This window comes from Pan paniscus, chromosome 3 (assembly GCF_029289425.2).
Source record: "Pan paniscus chromosome 3, NHGRI_mPanPan1-v2.0_pri, whole genome shotgun sequence".
NCBI lineage: Eukaryota > Metazoa > Chordata > Mammalia > Primates > Hominidae > Pan > Pan paniscus.
Genome location: NC_073252.2, coordinates 15809140 through 15827617, shown reverse-complemented (window position 1 = coordinate 15827617; position 18478 = coordinate 15809140). Strand labels below are relative to the sequence as shown.

Below are 18478 nucleotides of genomic sequence, written 5' to 3'. Positions count from 1 at the left end.
TCACCAAAATATATGATAAATAAGAACTGAACAGAACAAGACACACTGCAGGCAACTCTCCCAATCATGTCAGCCCTCATTTAACCAGAGGAGCCACAGGTCTTGCAGAGTAGTATGGAATTTATGGAGAAGCCATTAACAGACACTGAAAAGGGCACAGAGGATTTAAGAACTCGAGTCCATTCATTGTTGTGCTACAGTCTCCTCAGGTTTTTCAGGCAAGCTTTACATTTGTGTCCCAAAGTTTTAAATTCACATATTCCTTGTTAAATGGAATAAATTCAAGACAAAGGGGATAATAATGATTTATGTTTGAGTAAGAAGTTTTATTCTAAAAATACAGCAGCATATTGTAGCAGTTAGATCGAGTTCATTTTTCCAAGATACCAAGTTTTTCTCAACATTTTCAGACAGTAAGTGAATGTTCAATGGATGCAGAGTATTAATAAATATTCCTTATTTTTAAAGATAATTTGAATTAGAAAGTTAAAAAAAAACAACCTCCCATTGGTCTTTAATTTTATTGTACATATGTGTACAGACATCCACCAAAAAATGCCAGTTATTGGTTAAGTCAATAGCAATTCAAGCTAATTGAGGAAAGGAAAAGGTTAGGGCATCAAAATTTGAAACAAGCTTAGGTTTTTTTTGGGGGGGGGAGGTGGTATATTAAAAATTGTTCCATTGTGGAAAATATATATAACATAACGTAATGTTTATCACTTTAACCATTTTTAAGTGTATGATTCAGTGGCATTACATACAATTACTATGTTGTCTAACCATCACCACTATCCATCTTCAGAGCTTCTTCATCATTCCAAACAGAAATTCTCTAGTAATTAAAGGGGGTGGTAGTTTTAACTTTTTACATGTCTATAATTTAGACTTATTCTAGATGAAATAGCTCAAATTACTTCAGCATTTTTTTAATAAAGGACACTTCACAGCAAATTTGCAAGAAGTATCCAAGACACTGAAGACTTAGACTCCACTCACAAAAGATTACCAAATCAAGCCCAAATTTTCCTTTTAGAAAGCATGCTGTGTCATCACATATTTTGAACATTCATGTCAAAATTATTGGGTATGGTACTTGTGCCTTGAAAATTGCTTACTTAGTGCAGGGGAATAGTTTATGTATAATATCTTAATATGTGAAGTTGAGGGAACACATGAAAATGCACAAAAAGCTATAATTTTAAAATAAATCAATCATTAGAATAAATCAATCATTAGAACATTAGCAGAAGTTTGAAACCAAGACTGTGAGAAGTCTTATAATGACATCCTAATTAACTCCCACATTTTAATGAACTTGGAGGCTGACTGACTTTACTTGAATTCTCATTTTTCATGTTGGGATATTGAAGATTCCAGTGTACAATAGTCCCTGTATTCATGATAGATCTTCTATTTACTGGAGAACTAAGCCTGGGATTTTGTGGTATCGATGATTTTAATGGACTCCCTTTAATTAATGATGATATACCATAACATGCATCAGAATCACTTGGAGACCTTGTGAGAACAGTTTTCTAGGCCCCACCTCAGGGTTTCAGGTTCAGTAAGTCTCAGGTAGAACTTGTGAGTTTGCATTTCTTTCTTTTTTAAAATTATTTTTTAAATTTGTTTAGTTGGTTGACTTTAATTGGCTAGTTTTTATTAATTTTCTTAAACATATTTATTTCAATGTGAGGTATTAAAAATGTTTGGGGTATTTATTTATTTATTCAATAGAGGTGAGGTCTCATTTTGTTCCCCAGGCTGGTCTCCAACTCCTGGCCTCAAGCTATCCTCCTGCCTCAGCCTCCCAAAGTGCTGAGGTTACAGGCATGAGCCACCATGCCTGGCCTAAGTTTATGTTTCTAACAAGTCCTCAGTGATGCTGATGCTGCTGATTCCGGGGCTATACTTTGAGAACCATGGCTATTCAGTGAAGGAAAGAATAAATAGGAAACATAAAAATATTTTTATTATGTTATAATTTTTAAAAAGATGAACTTACAAATGTATGTTTATGAATTATTATATGTACAAATGTATATAAATCAAGTGATGTTTCTCTTAGGCGTCAAGTGAGAATGACTAGACATGTATTTTTATCAAATCTGGAGGGTATGCTTCAGATGGCCTGACTTAAATACCTCCCACAACTTTTTGGGGGGTCTTCAAGGAGAAAAGCTGATCCCTGGAGCAGCTGAAATCAAGGAAGGGGCAAGGAAAGGCATCCGTGCCTGTGCCAGGAAGGTGGGACATGCTACCAGTGGACTGAAGGACTCATTGAGGTTACAGATAAGGGACTCAAATCAAAAGCCACACAGACAGCCACTGTGAAGAGCAGGCAGAGATTTGCAACTGGGATGCTTCTCCTACAGGGAGCTTTCCAGTGTGCTCCTGAGTGGCCAGTGCAGATGCATGAGGTAGGTGAATCATATGAAATCACCTAAAGTGGGCAAATGTCAGCAATTTCATGTGGTTCAACCTAATATTCATTCAGAGTTAATGATACTACTGATGCTCCTGTAGGTCAGTAAGTGTACACTCCCCATGTCGTGCATGTGTGTGTGCATGTGCCCACGTGAACATGTGTATCAGATGTCAGCCTCATTTACGGTCAGAGCATCCACTCACCTGGGGCACTGGTCATTGGGTGTTACGCTTCCTGCCAGGCTTAGCTCCGGGACCAGCGTGGGCTCCCAAGGCCTCCTCCTGCTCTGGGCTGCTCTCTCCCTCACCTCCTGCTCTATCACTGCCCGATCAGTGGGCTCTGGAGGGCTGGGCTTCACAAGGTCCTCCTCGGGATACGGCTCTGCAATCTCATCACCAGGATGTTCTTCTGCTGCTTGTTTCCTTTTCTTCTTCTTGGCCCTCTGTTGAGTTAGAGGCAACATGACATCAAACAGGAATTTTGGAATTTCATTTAAGAGCACAGTCTTCATAGCCAGATGGACCTGGATACAAACCCCAGCCCCATTTCAACCAGATGTGTGTAATCAGGCAGGTCACTAAGCCACCTGACCTCTCTGTGCCTCAGTTTTTTCATCTACAGAATGGAGCCCAGGAAATTTCTCCCAGGGCTGTTGAAATGAGACTGTTGAAATGCCTAAAAAGCATTTGTCATACAGCCTAGTCCCTGGAAAGAGCTTAAAAAATGGTAGGTATTCATGTGATCATTAATTTGGGTTTTCAAGGCGAAGTACACATCTTGAAATATTAAAATAAGGCATGTAAGCACAGTGAGCATTGCAGGTCCACCTGATCTATTATTTGTTGCCCTTGGACTCAGTTTTGTAGGGTCATGTGCATAAAGTTATATAATTTTCTGAAGGAAACTCAGAAGTATCAATCCCTACATTTAATGGAATAATGCATATAAGATACTCAGCACAGTGCTGGACACATGCATTAGTGATTACTACATTATTACTTAAATAGGCACAGAGTGCTACCATAGCATTCTCTGTGGACAAAGCTGGCTCTGGTATCAGTCAGCTGGGTGGCTTTTTAAGCAAATGCATTAGCCAGTCAATTCATTCATCATTTTATCCCTTAGCCAGGGGACGGGGAAGAGACAGAGGGAGCCACAGGATACCCTAGTCTGCCAGTCTGGTTTCCCCACTCCTGTACTGGAGGCTGCCCTCCCAGACCCTTCCTGGCCAGCCCTATTCCAGGCTGAGTGTTTGTTTACACACTTGCGCTTTCCTCCAGGCCTTCCACTGTTGTAACGACGTTCTGTATTCTTCCATCTTCTGTGCGTACTCCTCCTTGTGCTCTTCTAACAGTTCACTTATTTCAGCTTGAATTTCTGCTTCATATGCTTCTTCATCTGCTTTCTGGTCAGCTTTTTCCCTTTAAAATAATTTGTAGTCCCTTGGTTATTTCTGGAAATTAAGTAAGAGAGCAATAATAACAGCAAATACTTATATTGGACTTGCTATATGCCAGTTCCTCTTCTAAAAATGTCGCACGTGTAAACTCACAATCCTGTGAGGCAGATGCTACTATTATCCATGTCGTATACATGAGATGACAGAGGCACATAGAAGTTAAGTAAGTTCCCAAGAACACACAGCTGGTGAGTGGAAGGGCTGAATAGGAGCCCAACCCACTGAACACTGAGCAGCCATGCCTCTCTGTGTTAAATGATCTGTGTGGTGTGCTGACATGGGGCCTGTAAGTTCTCAGCTGATAGTGGTGGAAATTTCATTAGTTATTTTATGACTTCTTCAAGTCTCTGAGGAACTGCTTCATTTTGTTGCTACTGAGTCCCTGAAACCACTTTTTAAAAAATTTTAATTTTAATTTTTTAAAATTATACTTTAAGTTCTAGGGTACATGTGCACAACATGCAGGTTTGATATATAGGTATACATGTGCCATGTTGGTTTACTGCACGCATCAACCCATCATCTACATTAGGTATTTCTCCTAATGCTATCCCTCCCCCAACCCTCCCACCCCCGACAGGCCCTGGTGTGTGATGTTCCCCGTCCTGTGTCCAAGTGTTCTCATTGTTCAGTTCCCACCTGTGAGTGAGAACATGCGGTGTTTGGTTTTCTGTCCTTGTGATAGTTTGCTGAGAATGATGGTGAAACCACTTTTTTGACTTTGGATGGAGGATTTGGGTTTTTCTTTGATGATTTTGCTTATACTCCACCAGGAGATCAGCCCAGTTCAAACCACCGTTTCCCACAGTGTGTTCTGTAGGACATTAGTTCTGTGAGATGTACCACCAGGAAAAGATATTGTGGCCATATTAACACTGGATTAAATAAGTGTGAAAGGTTCCTTGCTGGTCATCTTTTCAGAGCCCTTAACATGTTGATGAACAGCATGGCTCTCCTGGTAGATGGCGGCAAATGTGTGGTGACTTCATCCATCCCACCCAGCACTTTGGAGATGGTGCTGAATACTGACTGCACTATTTCCCCCAAGGCAGTTAAGCTTCATAATCCATTTTACATAAACTTAGACAAGTGCATAAAGCTGACAAATATTTGCTTATGGACACATGTCGCCTGGAGTTTAAGCAGTTTACAGTCCCCCAAGGCACAAGCTCTTGCAGCTCTCTAGGATGACTACCAAATAAATCACTTTGGATGCACAGTGGTACCCGAAATTTATAAACACCAGGGGGAATTCGGCCTCAAAATTCTGTTCCATCTCTGTTATACAGAAAACCATTCACTTTTCTCATTGTTATTCAAAAGCATGAATAAACTTGAATAGTTTTTTTTTGTGGGAAAAACTATGCTTTATTATAAGGTGGCTAGATGAATCAAGAATGTGAAAAAAGGGTACTCCAAAAGAATTTGGAAGATAGCCACTTATCAGGGGAAGGAGTGTTATGACCTTATGGGTAAAATGCCTATAAATTTAGTTTACCCTATAAACTCAAAAAGAAGGAGGGGAGGGATGGAGAGAGAGTTAGCAGCAGGGATGATGGGAGGGAGGGATTGAGAAAATAATCTGGCAAGGATTTCTGTACTGCTTCTGTGGGAGGCTCAGCCTAGGAGATGGAATTCGAAAGCACAAACACTGGAATTTCTGGGAGACAGCCATTATTTTTGTGGGGTAGCATATTTGAATTTGTTAACCAATATTAACTGAGCAGATACTAAGTGGCAGGTGCTCTTGTAGGGACCAAATATACAATGGCAATAGGGTCCCTGCTTTCAAAGATCACACATTCTTACACTTGTCCTGAAAACTAACCTTTTTTTTTTCAATTTTATAATTACAGCTAAAGAAAAATTACAATTTGCAGCTATCTTTGGCTGAAATATGGCTGTTTTCAAAGCAATGTGTCAGATAACTGCCTAAATTTGTTACTATTGTTAACCAACATTAACTGAGCAGATACTAAGTGGCAGGTGCTCTGGTAGGGACCAGATATACAACGACAACAGGGTCCCTAGTCTCAAAGATCACACAGTCTTATACTTGTCCTGACAACTAAGCTTTTTTTTTTTTCAATTTTATAATTACAGCCAAAGAAAACTTACAATTTGTAGCTATCTTTGGCTGTAATATGGCTGTTTTCAAAGCAATAGGTCTGATAACTGCCCACATTTGTTACTATTTGTGTCAGTATATGGGTACAACACTTATCCAGGTGAAACAATCAGAAAGGGACCAACACCAGCAACATAGATGCTCTTGTTGTGATAAGCTGTACTCTTAAGCATATATAAAAGTCTAGTGAATTAGGTAGCAGAAATATTATCAAAGCTTACTTTCTCCACACCACAAATGAAGGTCAATTCCAAATAAAGATGAAATGTGAAAGCTAAAATTATAAAGGTTATAGGAGACAATATCATAGAATATCTATATGACTCAGGGGAAGCATTTAAAAAGCACCAACAGTAAAAGAAAAAACTAATGTATTTTATCTTTTTAAAGTTAAGAATTTGTATCCATCAAAAAGCAACAAAAAGAGAGTAAAAAGACAACTAATGAGTAGGAGAGGATATCTGCAATACACACCACTAACAAATTCCCATGTTATATGCAGAATGCCTACAAATTACCAAAAAAGATAACAAGATAAATAATCCAGTCCAAAAAGTGACCAAAGCCTTGAAGAGACACTTCACAAAAGAGGAAATCCAAATAGTCAATGCACGTATGAAAAAATGCTCACCTTCATGAATAGTCAGGAAAATATAAATTAAAACATGTCAGCAGGTCGGCAAAATGTTAATTAACACCACCAAGTGATAGGCATGATATGGGTGATAAGCACCTACGAGAACCCCCATGAAGGCATGAATCAGCACAACTTCTGGAATATGTTTGGAATCAGCAATGTAAAGTTGAAATGAAATCTTGGGCACATGTACCCTAAAAGACAAGTACAAAAATGCCAAAAGTACAGAAGTGGTTTCTGTAACAGTTGAAAATGGAATAAACTCAAATGCCCATCAACAGAAATGGACAAGTTTGGCTATATTCATATAATGAAGTATTATAAAGCAAAGAAATCTAACTACAGCTATGTGCTGTCAAGTAGATGAATCTCACAAACACAGTACTGAAGAAAAGAAGCATGTATGTATTCCCTAAAGAATACACACAACATACTTTCAGTTATGTATAAGTCAAATACAGGCAATATTAAACTATATATTCTTAGAGATTGCACATAGTTGGCAAAAGTATAAAAGCAAGAAAACAAAGATCACAAAAGTCCAGGTAGTTGTTATTTTGGGGATTGAGGAGAATGCTATTTGGGAGGGGCTGCTCAGGTACGCAATGTTCTATTTCTTAACCTGGGAAGTGGTTACATGCATATTTGTTTGTAATTACTTTTAAAACTGTATCCATGTTTTATACATTTTTCTTAATGTATGATATAGCCCAATAAAATAATTTTTCAAAAAAGCCTACTTTCTCAAAACAAGTTTCAAGGGAGTATTTGTAAATCTCTGGAACTCTCGAAGGGATTTCATCTCTTTCCAAACTTTTATGATGGTCTTAAGCAATGTTCTATCTTTTTCTTGTTCAGCATCACGGAATTTTCTTGTTTGTCTGCAAGATATAATAACACATGAGTATATATTAAAAAGTCAGGTGTGTTTGCAAAAGAAATTAATAATGCTACAGTGATTGTATATTCAATTTGATAGCTACCGTATTTTGAAACAAGTACAGAAAACTAAATACAAATGTGAATGTAAACACAATAGGATGTCAACCTGTCTTGAGAGATTTACTTGATTTTGTTCTCTTTAGGCAGATCTGACTTTAAGTACTTAAAAAATTCGTATTAAAACTATGCATCCTTCAACAAATAGTCACCTTTGAAGGTAAGAAAACAAAGGCAGTTCTCATGGACTAAATTATTATAAACACAGCAAAGTATGCTGCTGTCCTAGTTAGCAACAAATATATGTAAAGTCTTCCCGTGTTAACACAAATCACAAGTTCCACACTGAGAAGATGAAGTATTGTTATTGCATGCCTTGGAGATTTTCAATATTCACTAGATTACCAGTACCAATATTTTTGGCTTGATCTGAAGAGGCATCATTTGAAAATGCTTTCATCTTTATTTAATACCTTACTTTAAGTTCTTTTTACAAATGATAGCCATGTTTAGATACCAAATGCATTTTGTTGCATAATGAGACAATTACTAAATTTTTGAACAAGTGCCATGAGTCATTCCAGGGGATTTAGAAGTGTCTAAGAGACAGAAGATATCTCCATATCTCCATCCTCAGGGAGTTTATAGTTTAGCTCAGGGGACGGACACATACATAAACGATATCAGTGTGAGGTTTGTCTAAGAAAGTATCATGAGGAACCAAGGATGTAGCATTTCACAAATTAGCACCTCATGACCTCCAGAAGGCAGGCCTAAGTCTGGAGGTTGTACGTGTGATGACTTAGTGGTACAGAGAAATAAGGGGGTCTAGGTTTCTAGTAGATCAACTGGTAGCTGTAGAAAAGGAAGATGGCAGAAAATGATAGTGGTTAGGTAGTCAAGATCTAGGACTTTCTGAAGCCCTTAGAAAAGCAAAAAAGCAACAAACTAGAATAAGAAACATTCTCTTTGAGGACCAGTAAAGCATTGTGGTTAAGGGTGCAGTTGTTGCAACCAGACTACCCAGGTTTGAATCTTGGCTCTACTATTTACTAGCTGGATTGGGTAAGCTACTTCCCTTTGCCGGCTCACATCTGTAAAATGGGTATGGTAGGAGTTGACTGCACTGGGTTGCTGGGAGGAGTTAATGAGCTAATCCGCATAATGTGCTTAGAACCTTGCCCGATACCAAGTAAGAGGCCCACAAATATTATCTGTCACCATCAGGTGGTCAGTTCGTTTCCTATGCCTTTAGCTGTTATCACCCCTGCTTCAGTTTTAAAAACCACAATATAAAATTATTTTACTGAGTTACATGACATCTTCAGGCTTTCTGATATATTTTCTACTTTCTTTTTTAGTATCTAAAAAAAAGATAGTTTCCCAGAAATGCTAAAAAGAGCTCTTAGCAAGAAAAATTTGCATACGAGCTAAAGAAGCAGAAAATTACAAAATAATATTTAATTAAAATTTGTGACCAGAGCTGGGGAGGAAGAGGGAAAGGCAATTTTGATTAGGGAGTCAGGAACAGTCTTCTGAAATCTGATATCGATGGGGTCTGGATGGTGCACTGGACTCCTGCTCAGAAATGAAACTTTGGGAGCCACTGGCATCTGGGTGATGTTTAAAGCCACAAAGTGGATTCATTTCAGGAGAAAATGCAATTTAAAAAAGGGGGTAAAAAGAAAACAACAATAACACCTGAGACTCGGAACATGTATAAGCTGGACAGAGGAGAATGATGGTCAAAGAATGATGAGAAGGACAAATGGCTGGAAAGGGACGAGGACACCCAGGAGAGGGTGGTGTGTGGAGATGCAGGCTGTCCTGACAGGCAATGCGTGGGGATGGTGTCTGCGTTCAAGCACTGAGCAGGCTGAGAGGTTCCATTCCACTTTCCCAGGTGGAGGTCCCCAAGGGCTGTGGCAAGATTTGCTTCAGAGGAAAGTTGGGCACAGGAGGGAGATAGGATGGTTTGGAAATGGGAGAGAGCGGAGATAGTATGAATAGCAAATGTTTTCCTGGTGTTTGGCTGTTAAAGGAAATATAGAGATAAAGTGGTAGCTGGATGGGGACTTGGGGTCATAGAATTTTTATGTGTTCAAGACTGAGCACATCTGAGGGCAAAGACCCTACAGAGAGGTTAAGTAAAATATTCCTATGCTGCATGACCATTCATGTTTTCTTCCTTCTGTGCATTGGTTTGTCCTCTGGTTTCCGTTCAGAGGATAAGGAATGTAGTCATGATGCCGCTATGGAAAATAAAATGGAAAATGCTTTATGGTGCTGGCCGGGGTTAACTGCACCAGTGGAGGGCTCAGCAGATGCTTGAGGTGGGGAGTTCTCGGGGGTGGCTGATCAGATCCCAGGGGGCTTGAGGAAATGGATCCATGTGATGAAACATCCAGCAATAGATCATCTGCTTAGAAATTGTTTTACCACCTAGTGAAAAGTCAGCAAGGGATGGAAATCTCTTTTACTGGGTCAGAAATGCTAAATCTCAAAGACTTTCATCTCCAAGGGCACAGAATTATTGTAATGGGTCTGCTGTCCATGACTCTGCTGGGCATTGTCTCTAGATCTCACACGTATTTCTGATGTTTTTCAAATAGTGACCAATAAAGACAGTTCCATATGAAATCACAATTGCTTTCAGAATAGCTTTTTGTCACTTTTTTCTTAATGTATGCCAAAACAAAAATTATTCTCACAAGGAGACTGCAATATGTTTTCCTTTTACTATAAAAAATAATTTTAATTTAAAAATATACTGCATATTTTTGCAATTATAGGTTACAAACTTCACTAATTTCTACTTTGCTGGAAGAATTTCCAACTCATAGCTAAATTGTAAAAAGAAAAGTATACATTGAAATGCCTCTGGCCGGGCGCGGTGGCTCACGCCTGTAATCCCAGCACTTTGGGAGGCCAAGGCGGGCAGATCACGAGGTCAGGAGATCTAGACCATCTTGGCTAATGCGGTGAAACGCGTCTCTATTAAAAATACAAAAAATTAGCCTGGCGTAGTGGCGGGCGCCTGTAGTCCCAGCTACTCGGGAGGCTGAGGCAGGAGAATGGCGTGAACCCGGGAGGCGGAGCTTGCAGTGAGCCGAAATCGCACCACAGCACTCCAGCCTGGGCGACAGAGTGAGACTCCGTCTCAAAAAATAAAAATAAAAATAAAAAAGAAATGCGTATGTAACAAACCTGCACGTTGTGCACATGTACCCTAAAACTTAAAATATAATAATAATATAATTTAAAAAAATAAAATTAAAAAATAAATAAATAAATAAAAAGACCTAAATAAATAAATGGAGAGATATACCTAAAAAAAAAAAAAAAAGAAAAAAAAAGAAATGCCTCGATTTATTATTTCCTGTTCTAAGGATTTGTTCTGTGGAAGTACTCATACAGGTACACAAATATAATATTTAGGAATTTTAATTACAGTAGAATTTAAATAATAAAAAATAGAATAGAAATGCAAATGCATATCAGTTGAGAATTATACAAACTACAATAAATCTACATAATGCCAGCCTTTAAAGCATGATATAAATCTACATGCACTGTAACAGGAAAATGTCTAAGATGCATTGTATATAAAGAAGCAAGTTGCAGAATGGTATACATGATATGATTCCTTATCCATGTTGATACCTGCAGATATGAGTCAGTCATTTTAACTGTGGTACAGAAATTCACTGTAAGCCTATACCAAGATGGGTTTACTCTGCTACTGGGTTATTTCTAATGGCTTCCTTTTTTCTTTTTTTTTTTTTTTTTTTTTGAGTCAAGGTCTCACTCTGTTACCCAGGCTGGAGTGCAATGGTGCAATCCTAGCTCACTGCAGCCTCAAACTCTTGGGCTCAAGCGATCCTCCTTCCTCAGCCTTCCGAGTAGTTGGGACTACATGCACATACTACTATACTCAGCTAATTTTTTAAACTTTTTGTACAGGCTAGTCTCAAACTCCTGGCTTCAAACTGTCCTCACCTTGGCATCCCAAAGTGCTGGGATTACAGGCATGAGCCACAGTGTCCAGTCTGTCTTACTCTTGAATGATGCTGTGCATATCTTTGCACATGTCCCCATGTACATATGCACACATAGCTCCTTAAAGAACATCTTGTATCTGAATCAGAATTGCTGGGTCCAAACTGATGAGCTTCTTCAACATTCTATGAGTTGGGGCCAAGCTGCTCTCGGAAGCGGTAGCTGTAGCACTTTTCCCTTACACCTGCAGAGTGACCATTTCCTTACATCCTCATTCACATTATTGGACTTCAAATACTGTGTTAATATGATAGATGTATTTGATTGTTTTATATGGCATAATTTCACATGTATTCATTGCATTCAGAAAAAGTATCTGGAAAAATAAACTCTAACAAGTGCACATCTAACAGGAAAAAAAAGTAGTTACACTTAACAAACTTTACTCACCGAATTTCAGATTTATACTCATTGATGGTTTTTTGGATGGTATCGAGAGACTGATGAGGTTTTTCTGGATCAAGGCCAGTCTGAACAGCATTTCTTAAAGCTTGGAGCTTAAAACGACATGGATACAAGTTTTGGGTTACAAACTCTATTCCCTACTGCAGTGCAACTGGACCCACCCACTTCTCCTGGGCAAAATGGTGCCATCAGTCTGTGAATGGAATGGATGTTCAAGCATCTGGCTGTCTCCAGACTTTCACATAAATGAATTATGATGGAGAACTGTTTCATCTGTTCTTGAAGAAGCTGGATTAGTAAAGCATAGTGTATGTCCATCCTTGTTCCATGGCCCAGAAAATCAAGCTGCTTATGAAAATATTACTTTTATGTGTATATCTTAGAACCAAGTTTTCTTCCAAAGCTAAAAGCATGTTTGTCTGGGTCCAGGACATACGATGGTATTCTTGTGATATAAAGAAACTATAAAATTACAGACTCGTAAAACGAGATATTGTGAAGTTATCTCTTCTTTGGGCAGTAAGGTTTTAAAGTCAGGGCGTGAGACCAAAATTGCCTATAGTCAAAATTACCCACAAAAATCCCATGGGATAGTGTCACATTGGGAATAAATCCAAATGCTTAGCCATTCCTTTGAGCATCAGTTGAAACACTGACTTGTGTTTAAGTGCTACACGATGGGGTAATAAATATCAAGATGAGAATGTTTCTAAGGACAGATATTCTCAAGCCACCAATTTTCTCAGGTTCTGAGATCACGGAAGCAAGTAATAGCCACATATCTTCCACCTAACACCCACTTCTGGTGGGTGCTGTACTGTTTACAGAAAGTCTTCTGTTTAGGGCGAGTGTGTGCCAATAAATTTGTACACATCACATGTATACCAACTCTATCTTTCCCTTTTGTCTCTAGCTGGATAATGTATCACACATCCTAAACCGAGGAAACATGTGAAAGAGGGGCATGAACATTTTGCTGTTAGAAATTTTCATTGTTTGGGCTCATTGGAAGAACCAACTCCATTGACAATCATTATGGAAGAAATCACATGTACCTTATCAGTAAGAAATTTCGCCTTGTTTCTCTGGTGTCTTGCAAGGTACTGGTCATATAACTGGGCCAGCTTGGCTGCCAAAACATGCTCTCGGCTAAAACAGGGATGATGAGTGAAGATTAACCCTGAAATATCAATGTCCAGTTGGAAATTTCCAGGAGGGTCTCCAGATCTGATCACATGCTGACTACTGTGAACGTATTTTACTGCCTGCCAAGGAAAGCAGAGTGTAGACAGAACACAGTTAAAGCACTTACTAGATAATGATTCTCTAATCCACAATGGGAAAACGGTCAGATGCAAAATACCTCCTATCCTGGACTAGTCAGGTGAAAAATGCTTGATTACTTATTTCCAGGTTTTAGAGGCCAGCTCTTTTTTGAATATTTGAACAGCAAAATGAAAGACTGGGAGTTAGAAAAGAAACCATTTCAATCTTGCTTTCCTAAGTCTTTTAGGTTTCATTACTTGCCTAAGTTGTAGTTCTAATCTTTTTCATGCAGACTACCTTGTTTCTTGGAATCCTGGGTTTTGTAGCTGGTGACCTTGAAATTCTTTTACTGGGAGGAGCATAGATTCTAGTTCAAACCGATCATTATTTGGATCCTGGACATAACCCATGTATTTACATTTTAAAACATGTGGAGAAGGCTTCATTTTGTAGATAGCAGCAAGGGACATCTACCTAACTGAGCATCATGCTGGCACTCAGTCTTCATGGGGAGGAGGGATGTTGGTTTGCAAAATAAGAGTGGGGGCTGTGCAGCTGAGCCAAGTGTGTAGAAAACAGAAACAGAAGTCTCCAATAGGAATGTCTTGGATCGTTTGGTATATAATGTATCAGATACATCTCTTTGCTTTTCTTCCTTAAAATCCTCAAGATATTTACTTTGATTACTACAGCTACTGTGGATGGGAGCTCAAGGGTGGAGAGGAGACATCTTTGATTTTGTGCCTTTATTTTTTCTCATTATAAAGACTGACTACAGTAAGGATATGGTGGTTGAGACATCACTTGATCCTTCCTTTTTGCAGAGATGAGCTATTTATCTAGAAAATGATAATGTATGATAATGATAATGTGGCATAAGTGAATTATTTACAAATCATGAGCTTAAAGGAAAAGTGTAAAAATTCTAATCAGAAAGGAAGCTTTTATTCTCCCTAAATTATGGGTAACATGTTCAGCAAACTCTTCATTTAATTCTTTTGCATGGTGTTATGTAAAGATGCTAGATCTGGGCTAGGAGACTTGGATTCTAGGCCTGGCTCTACCTTGAACTTGCTCTGAGACCTTGGGCAAGTCACTATACATCTCTGGGCCTCTAATTTTTCATGTGTAGAAATAGGAGGCTAAGGAAAAAGATTAAATTAGCATTTTGTAGATCACTAGGTATCATATCAGGCATTTCACACACATCATCTCATTTACTCAACAAAGATTAATGGATGTCTACAGTGTGATACAGCCTGTCTTCAAGCAGCAATCAATTTAGAAGGGAAGACAGCCCTAGGATCTAAAAGCATGAAGTCTGGGATGTGCAGAGGGAGGTAGGAAGCCCAGCCCAGAAGAGGGGATTCCAGCATTAGAGTCCTATGATTATAAGATTTGAACAGATTGTTTTATTTTAAAAATGCCCTTGTAAAACTGGAATGTGCTTACAAATATTTTAGGCTCAAATCAGGATGAATTGACTATATTGCAGTACTTTCTGGAATATGCTGTATTTCCCAAATCTGCATTACCCCACATTCCAATAATTGCTGGTGGTCTCTGCTTTTTGCTTAGCCCAACCAAGTATAAAAAGCTTCCAGGACTCCTTGCAGCCACTGGGCTAGACTGCCCAAAAGACCACAACTCCCATACTATTAGAGAGAAAGACCTCTAGTTCCTTTTCTCTTTGTTGTATCTGTTCCCTTTCTTATATATCAAGAACTATTATGAACACAGTAACAACAATTTCTTTCAAGAATCTTCGCTTGGATTTATAGAAGGAAAAACCACTGGGACATGGATCAGCTTCCACTGGTCTTTTGTATCTTATGAAAGCCCTGGGTGGCCTTTCAGAGATCAGATCTGGTCATTAATATCCCTACACTTCAGACTGCAACAATGGAGGGCCATTTTTTTTTCTCTTTCATTCAGGTATAAGTATTCAATTATAAACTGCATTAGTATTAGAAGTTTTTAATCTCCATGTGACCACTCTGTGTTTTATAACCCAGATTACCTGGATTAATTAAAAATTTCCACCTCACAAATACATGTACAACTAGACTTCAAACCACAGACATAATGGAAAATTCCTCTCTAATTGCTTTGCAGCTGCTCATTCTTGCTTTGCCTTGCCTCTTACCTATGGGGTTCCAGAGTTATGAGATCACTCAGGGTGTGGCTCTCAGGTTCCATCTTGTACGCTTCTTGGTATGAGTAAATAACGTGGGTAGAGTGGTTCTATTTACTTGTAATGCAACTTAGGTCACCTGTACTTTGCATCTCCTTCCACAAATCTGCATTAGCCTAAGTTCCAAAACCTGCTAGTGGTCTCTGCCTTAGACTCAGCTCAAGCAAGTGTAAAAGTGTTTCAGGACACTTAGTAGTCATTGGGCTAACTGGATCAAAAGACCCCAACTCTCTTCCTATTAGGGAGAAAGACACCTAGTTCCTTGTCTTTCTTTTTGTTGCATCTGTTTTCCTTTCTTATTTATTGACAACTATCATAAACACAATAGCAACAATTACTCCCAAGGAGGGATAATATTTAGAGTATATTTTAACTTTAAAATTGATTTGATTTTTTAGTCTTCAACTGAAAACTGAAATGCTAAGAGGTGATGAATATGGATTATCTATTGATGTTCTCACCATGTGCAGAGATGCATACCAAAGGAGAAAAAAAAATTAAAGCCGGGTGCGGTGGCTCACGCCTGTAATCCCAGCACTTTGGGAGGCCAAGGTGGGCAGATCACGAGGTCAGGAGATCGAGACCATCTTGGCTAACACGGTGAAACCCCGTCTCTACTGAAAATACAAAAAAATTAGCTGAGCATGGTGGCGGGCACCTGTAGTCCCAGCTACTTGGGAGGCTGAGGCAGGAGAATGGCGTGAACCCGGGAGGCGGAGCTTGCAGTGAGCCAAGATTGCGCCACTGCACTCCAGCCTGGGCAGCAGAGTGAGACTCCATCTCAAAAAAAAAAAAAAAAAAAAAAAAATTAAAAATTTTACAGAAGGCCGAGTGCAGTGGCTCATGCCTGTAATCCCAGCCCTTTGGGAGGCCAAGGTGGGTGGATCACGAGGTCAGGAATTCAAGACCAGCCTGGCCAAGATGGTGAAATCCCATCTCTACTAAAAATACAAAAGTTAGCCGGGTTTGGTGGCGGGTGCCTATAATCCCAGCTACTCGGGAGGTTGAGGCAGAGAACTGCTTGAACCCAGGAGGCGGAGGTTGCAGTGAGCTGAGATTACACCACTGCACTCCAGCCTGGGCAACAGAGCGAGGCTCTGTCTCAAAACAAACAAACAAAAATGTACAGAAAATTAATAATCATTGGTAAGTTTAAAATACAAGTTTCTACATTTGCCCTGAAAAAATAATAGCAACAAAGTCTGGGTCCACCTCAGAGCCTGCAGTAGATTCTAGAATTATTATTCTGGTCTTCCCTGGGAAGATTTCTCCTTTCCCGTCTTCTGGAAACATGCCATGTTTTCTGGACATGAGGTTAGTGGATAATGATCCACTTGCCACTGACTAGAGTTTATTTTTTGGTATTGATAATGTGAACTGTGGGGAAAAATATGATTCTTTCCTTCTGGAGTTGTTAAGCTTAGGCTATCAAAGGACACATCCCCTTATGTGTAGAGAATTCTGTCATGCTTGCAATTGCAGAGAATGAGGCCCACCAGTATTCAAGAAGAATCAGAGAAAAGAGGGGTGGAAGAGAGGCCTGCCGGCATCAAATCCCTGGTCCTAGCCCCTGAGACCTTGTTTCCTAAAGGTTCTCCTTCATTTTATGATTTATTCCCAGATCCTTTCCAGTTTTTTGAGCCACTAAGTTCCCTCTTTGCTTAAGCTAGTTTGTGATGGGTTTCTGTCATATGCAACCAACAGAGTCTTGTGTAGTGAAGTGCTTAGAACGCAGCAGATTAACAATGCTTTGGTGAAAAACTGGTGAGAACAATGATGGGAAAGTGACAGTTTTATCTAGTGGTACCTCTGCGGGAGCTTGGAATCATGACACAGTCCTCCAATGGGTATGCAGTTCTGAAAAAGGGAGGCTCCTGCACATTGCGGGGCCTTTAACACCTGCTTCCATTTCTGTCTTTCCAGCCAAGGCACAAAGTCTCTTTATGGCCAAGCTAAGATTGCTCCCTCTGTATTCCCAGAATTTAGCACAGCTAAGAATATAGTAGACTTTTAGTTAAGTATTTTTTAGTTAAGGATGGAAGTAATAAAAAAGGAAGGAAGGAAGGAAGGACAAAGGAAGGAGAGAGAAGGAAGAGGGATGTTTGTACTGCTTTTCAACAACTTTTTTTTTTTTTTTGAGATGGAGTTTTGCTCTTGTCACCCAGGTTAGAGTGCAATGGCATGTTCTCTGCTCACTGCAACCTTCGCCTCCTAGGTTCAAGCAATCTCCTGCCTCAGGCTCCTGAGTAGCTGAGATTACACCCACCCACCACCCCCACCTAATTTTTGTATTTTTAGTAGAGACGGGTTTCACCATGTTGGCCAGGCTGGTCTTGAACTCCTGATCTCAGGTGATCTGCCCACCTCGGCCTCCCAAAATGCTGGGATTATAGGTGTGAGCCACTGCGCCAGGCCTGCTTTTCAACAACTTTAACCCTACTTTGCTATCATGATTGGGCAAACTGCATTTTATATTGTTTATGTTTTACCTGCAATGTCCTATCTAGCATTTTAATTTTTTACTTTTGCACTAATTACTTCATAAGATGTATTAAATTGTATTCTTTCTTATTGGATGTTTAACAGTTTTTCTTTGCATGACAGCTAATTCCTTTTTGCATTTTTCTGTCTTTAATTGTCTCATCTCAATTTAAGAACATCCTAATATTGAGACAATATTAGGAACAGAATATTTCACTTTTAAAAACTATCCTTTCCCCCCTCTGTAATTAAAAAAAAAAACATTCAAAAAGGCAGGGCTGAATACCAACTCCCTTCTAAATAAAACTCTTAAATTCTCTAATAGGAGGGCGCATGATCCATCATTTGAGTCAATAGCACAGTATTTCTAACCAAAGAACAACTGGGCTTGACTCAAACGGGTGATCAGTGTTGGTCGATCCTGCCAGGTGAAGTTAGCATCAGGCCCAAGTGCTCTGAGGCATAAATTCATCAAGGCT

General features: G+C 39.3%; 1 protein-coding gene across 3 annotated transcripts in view; it reads right to left on the bottom strand.

The window, feature by feature from the left end:
* The window catches only part of CC2D2A (coiled-coil and C2 domain containing 2A), a 143228-nt gene that overhangs the window by 60819 nt on the left and 63931 nt on the right, over positions 1–18478 (bottom strand). For all 3 annotated transcript variants that reach the window (XR_010111923.1, XM_055111204.3, XM_008952124.5), the window contains exons 12-16: positions 13114–13323; positions 12044–12150; positions 7396–7536; positions 3696–3852; positions 2635–2873 (exon numbers count right to left, since the gene is read on the bottom strand). Coding sequence is in view for 2 of the 3 variants with exons in the window: in XM_055111204.3 (XP_054967179.1) it covers positions 2635–2873; positions 3696–3852; positions 7396–7536; positions 12044–12150; positions 13114–13323 (854 nt within the window). In the remaining variant the exon portion in view is untranslated. The remainder of the gene's footprint in view (positions 1–2634; positions 2874–3695; positions 3853–7395; positions 7537–12043; positions 12151–13113; positions 13324–18478) is intronic.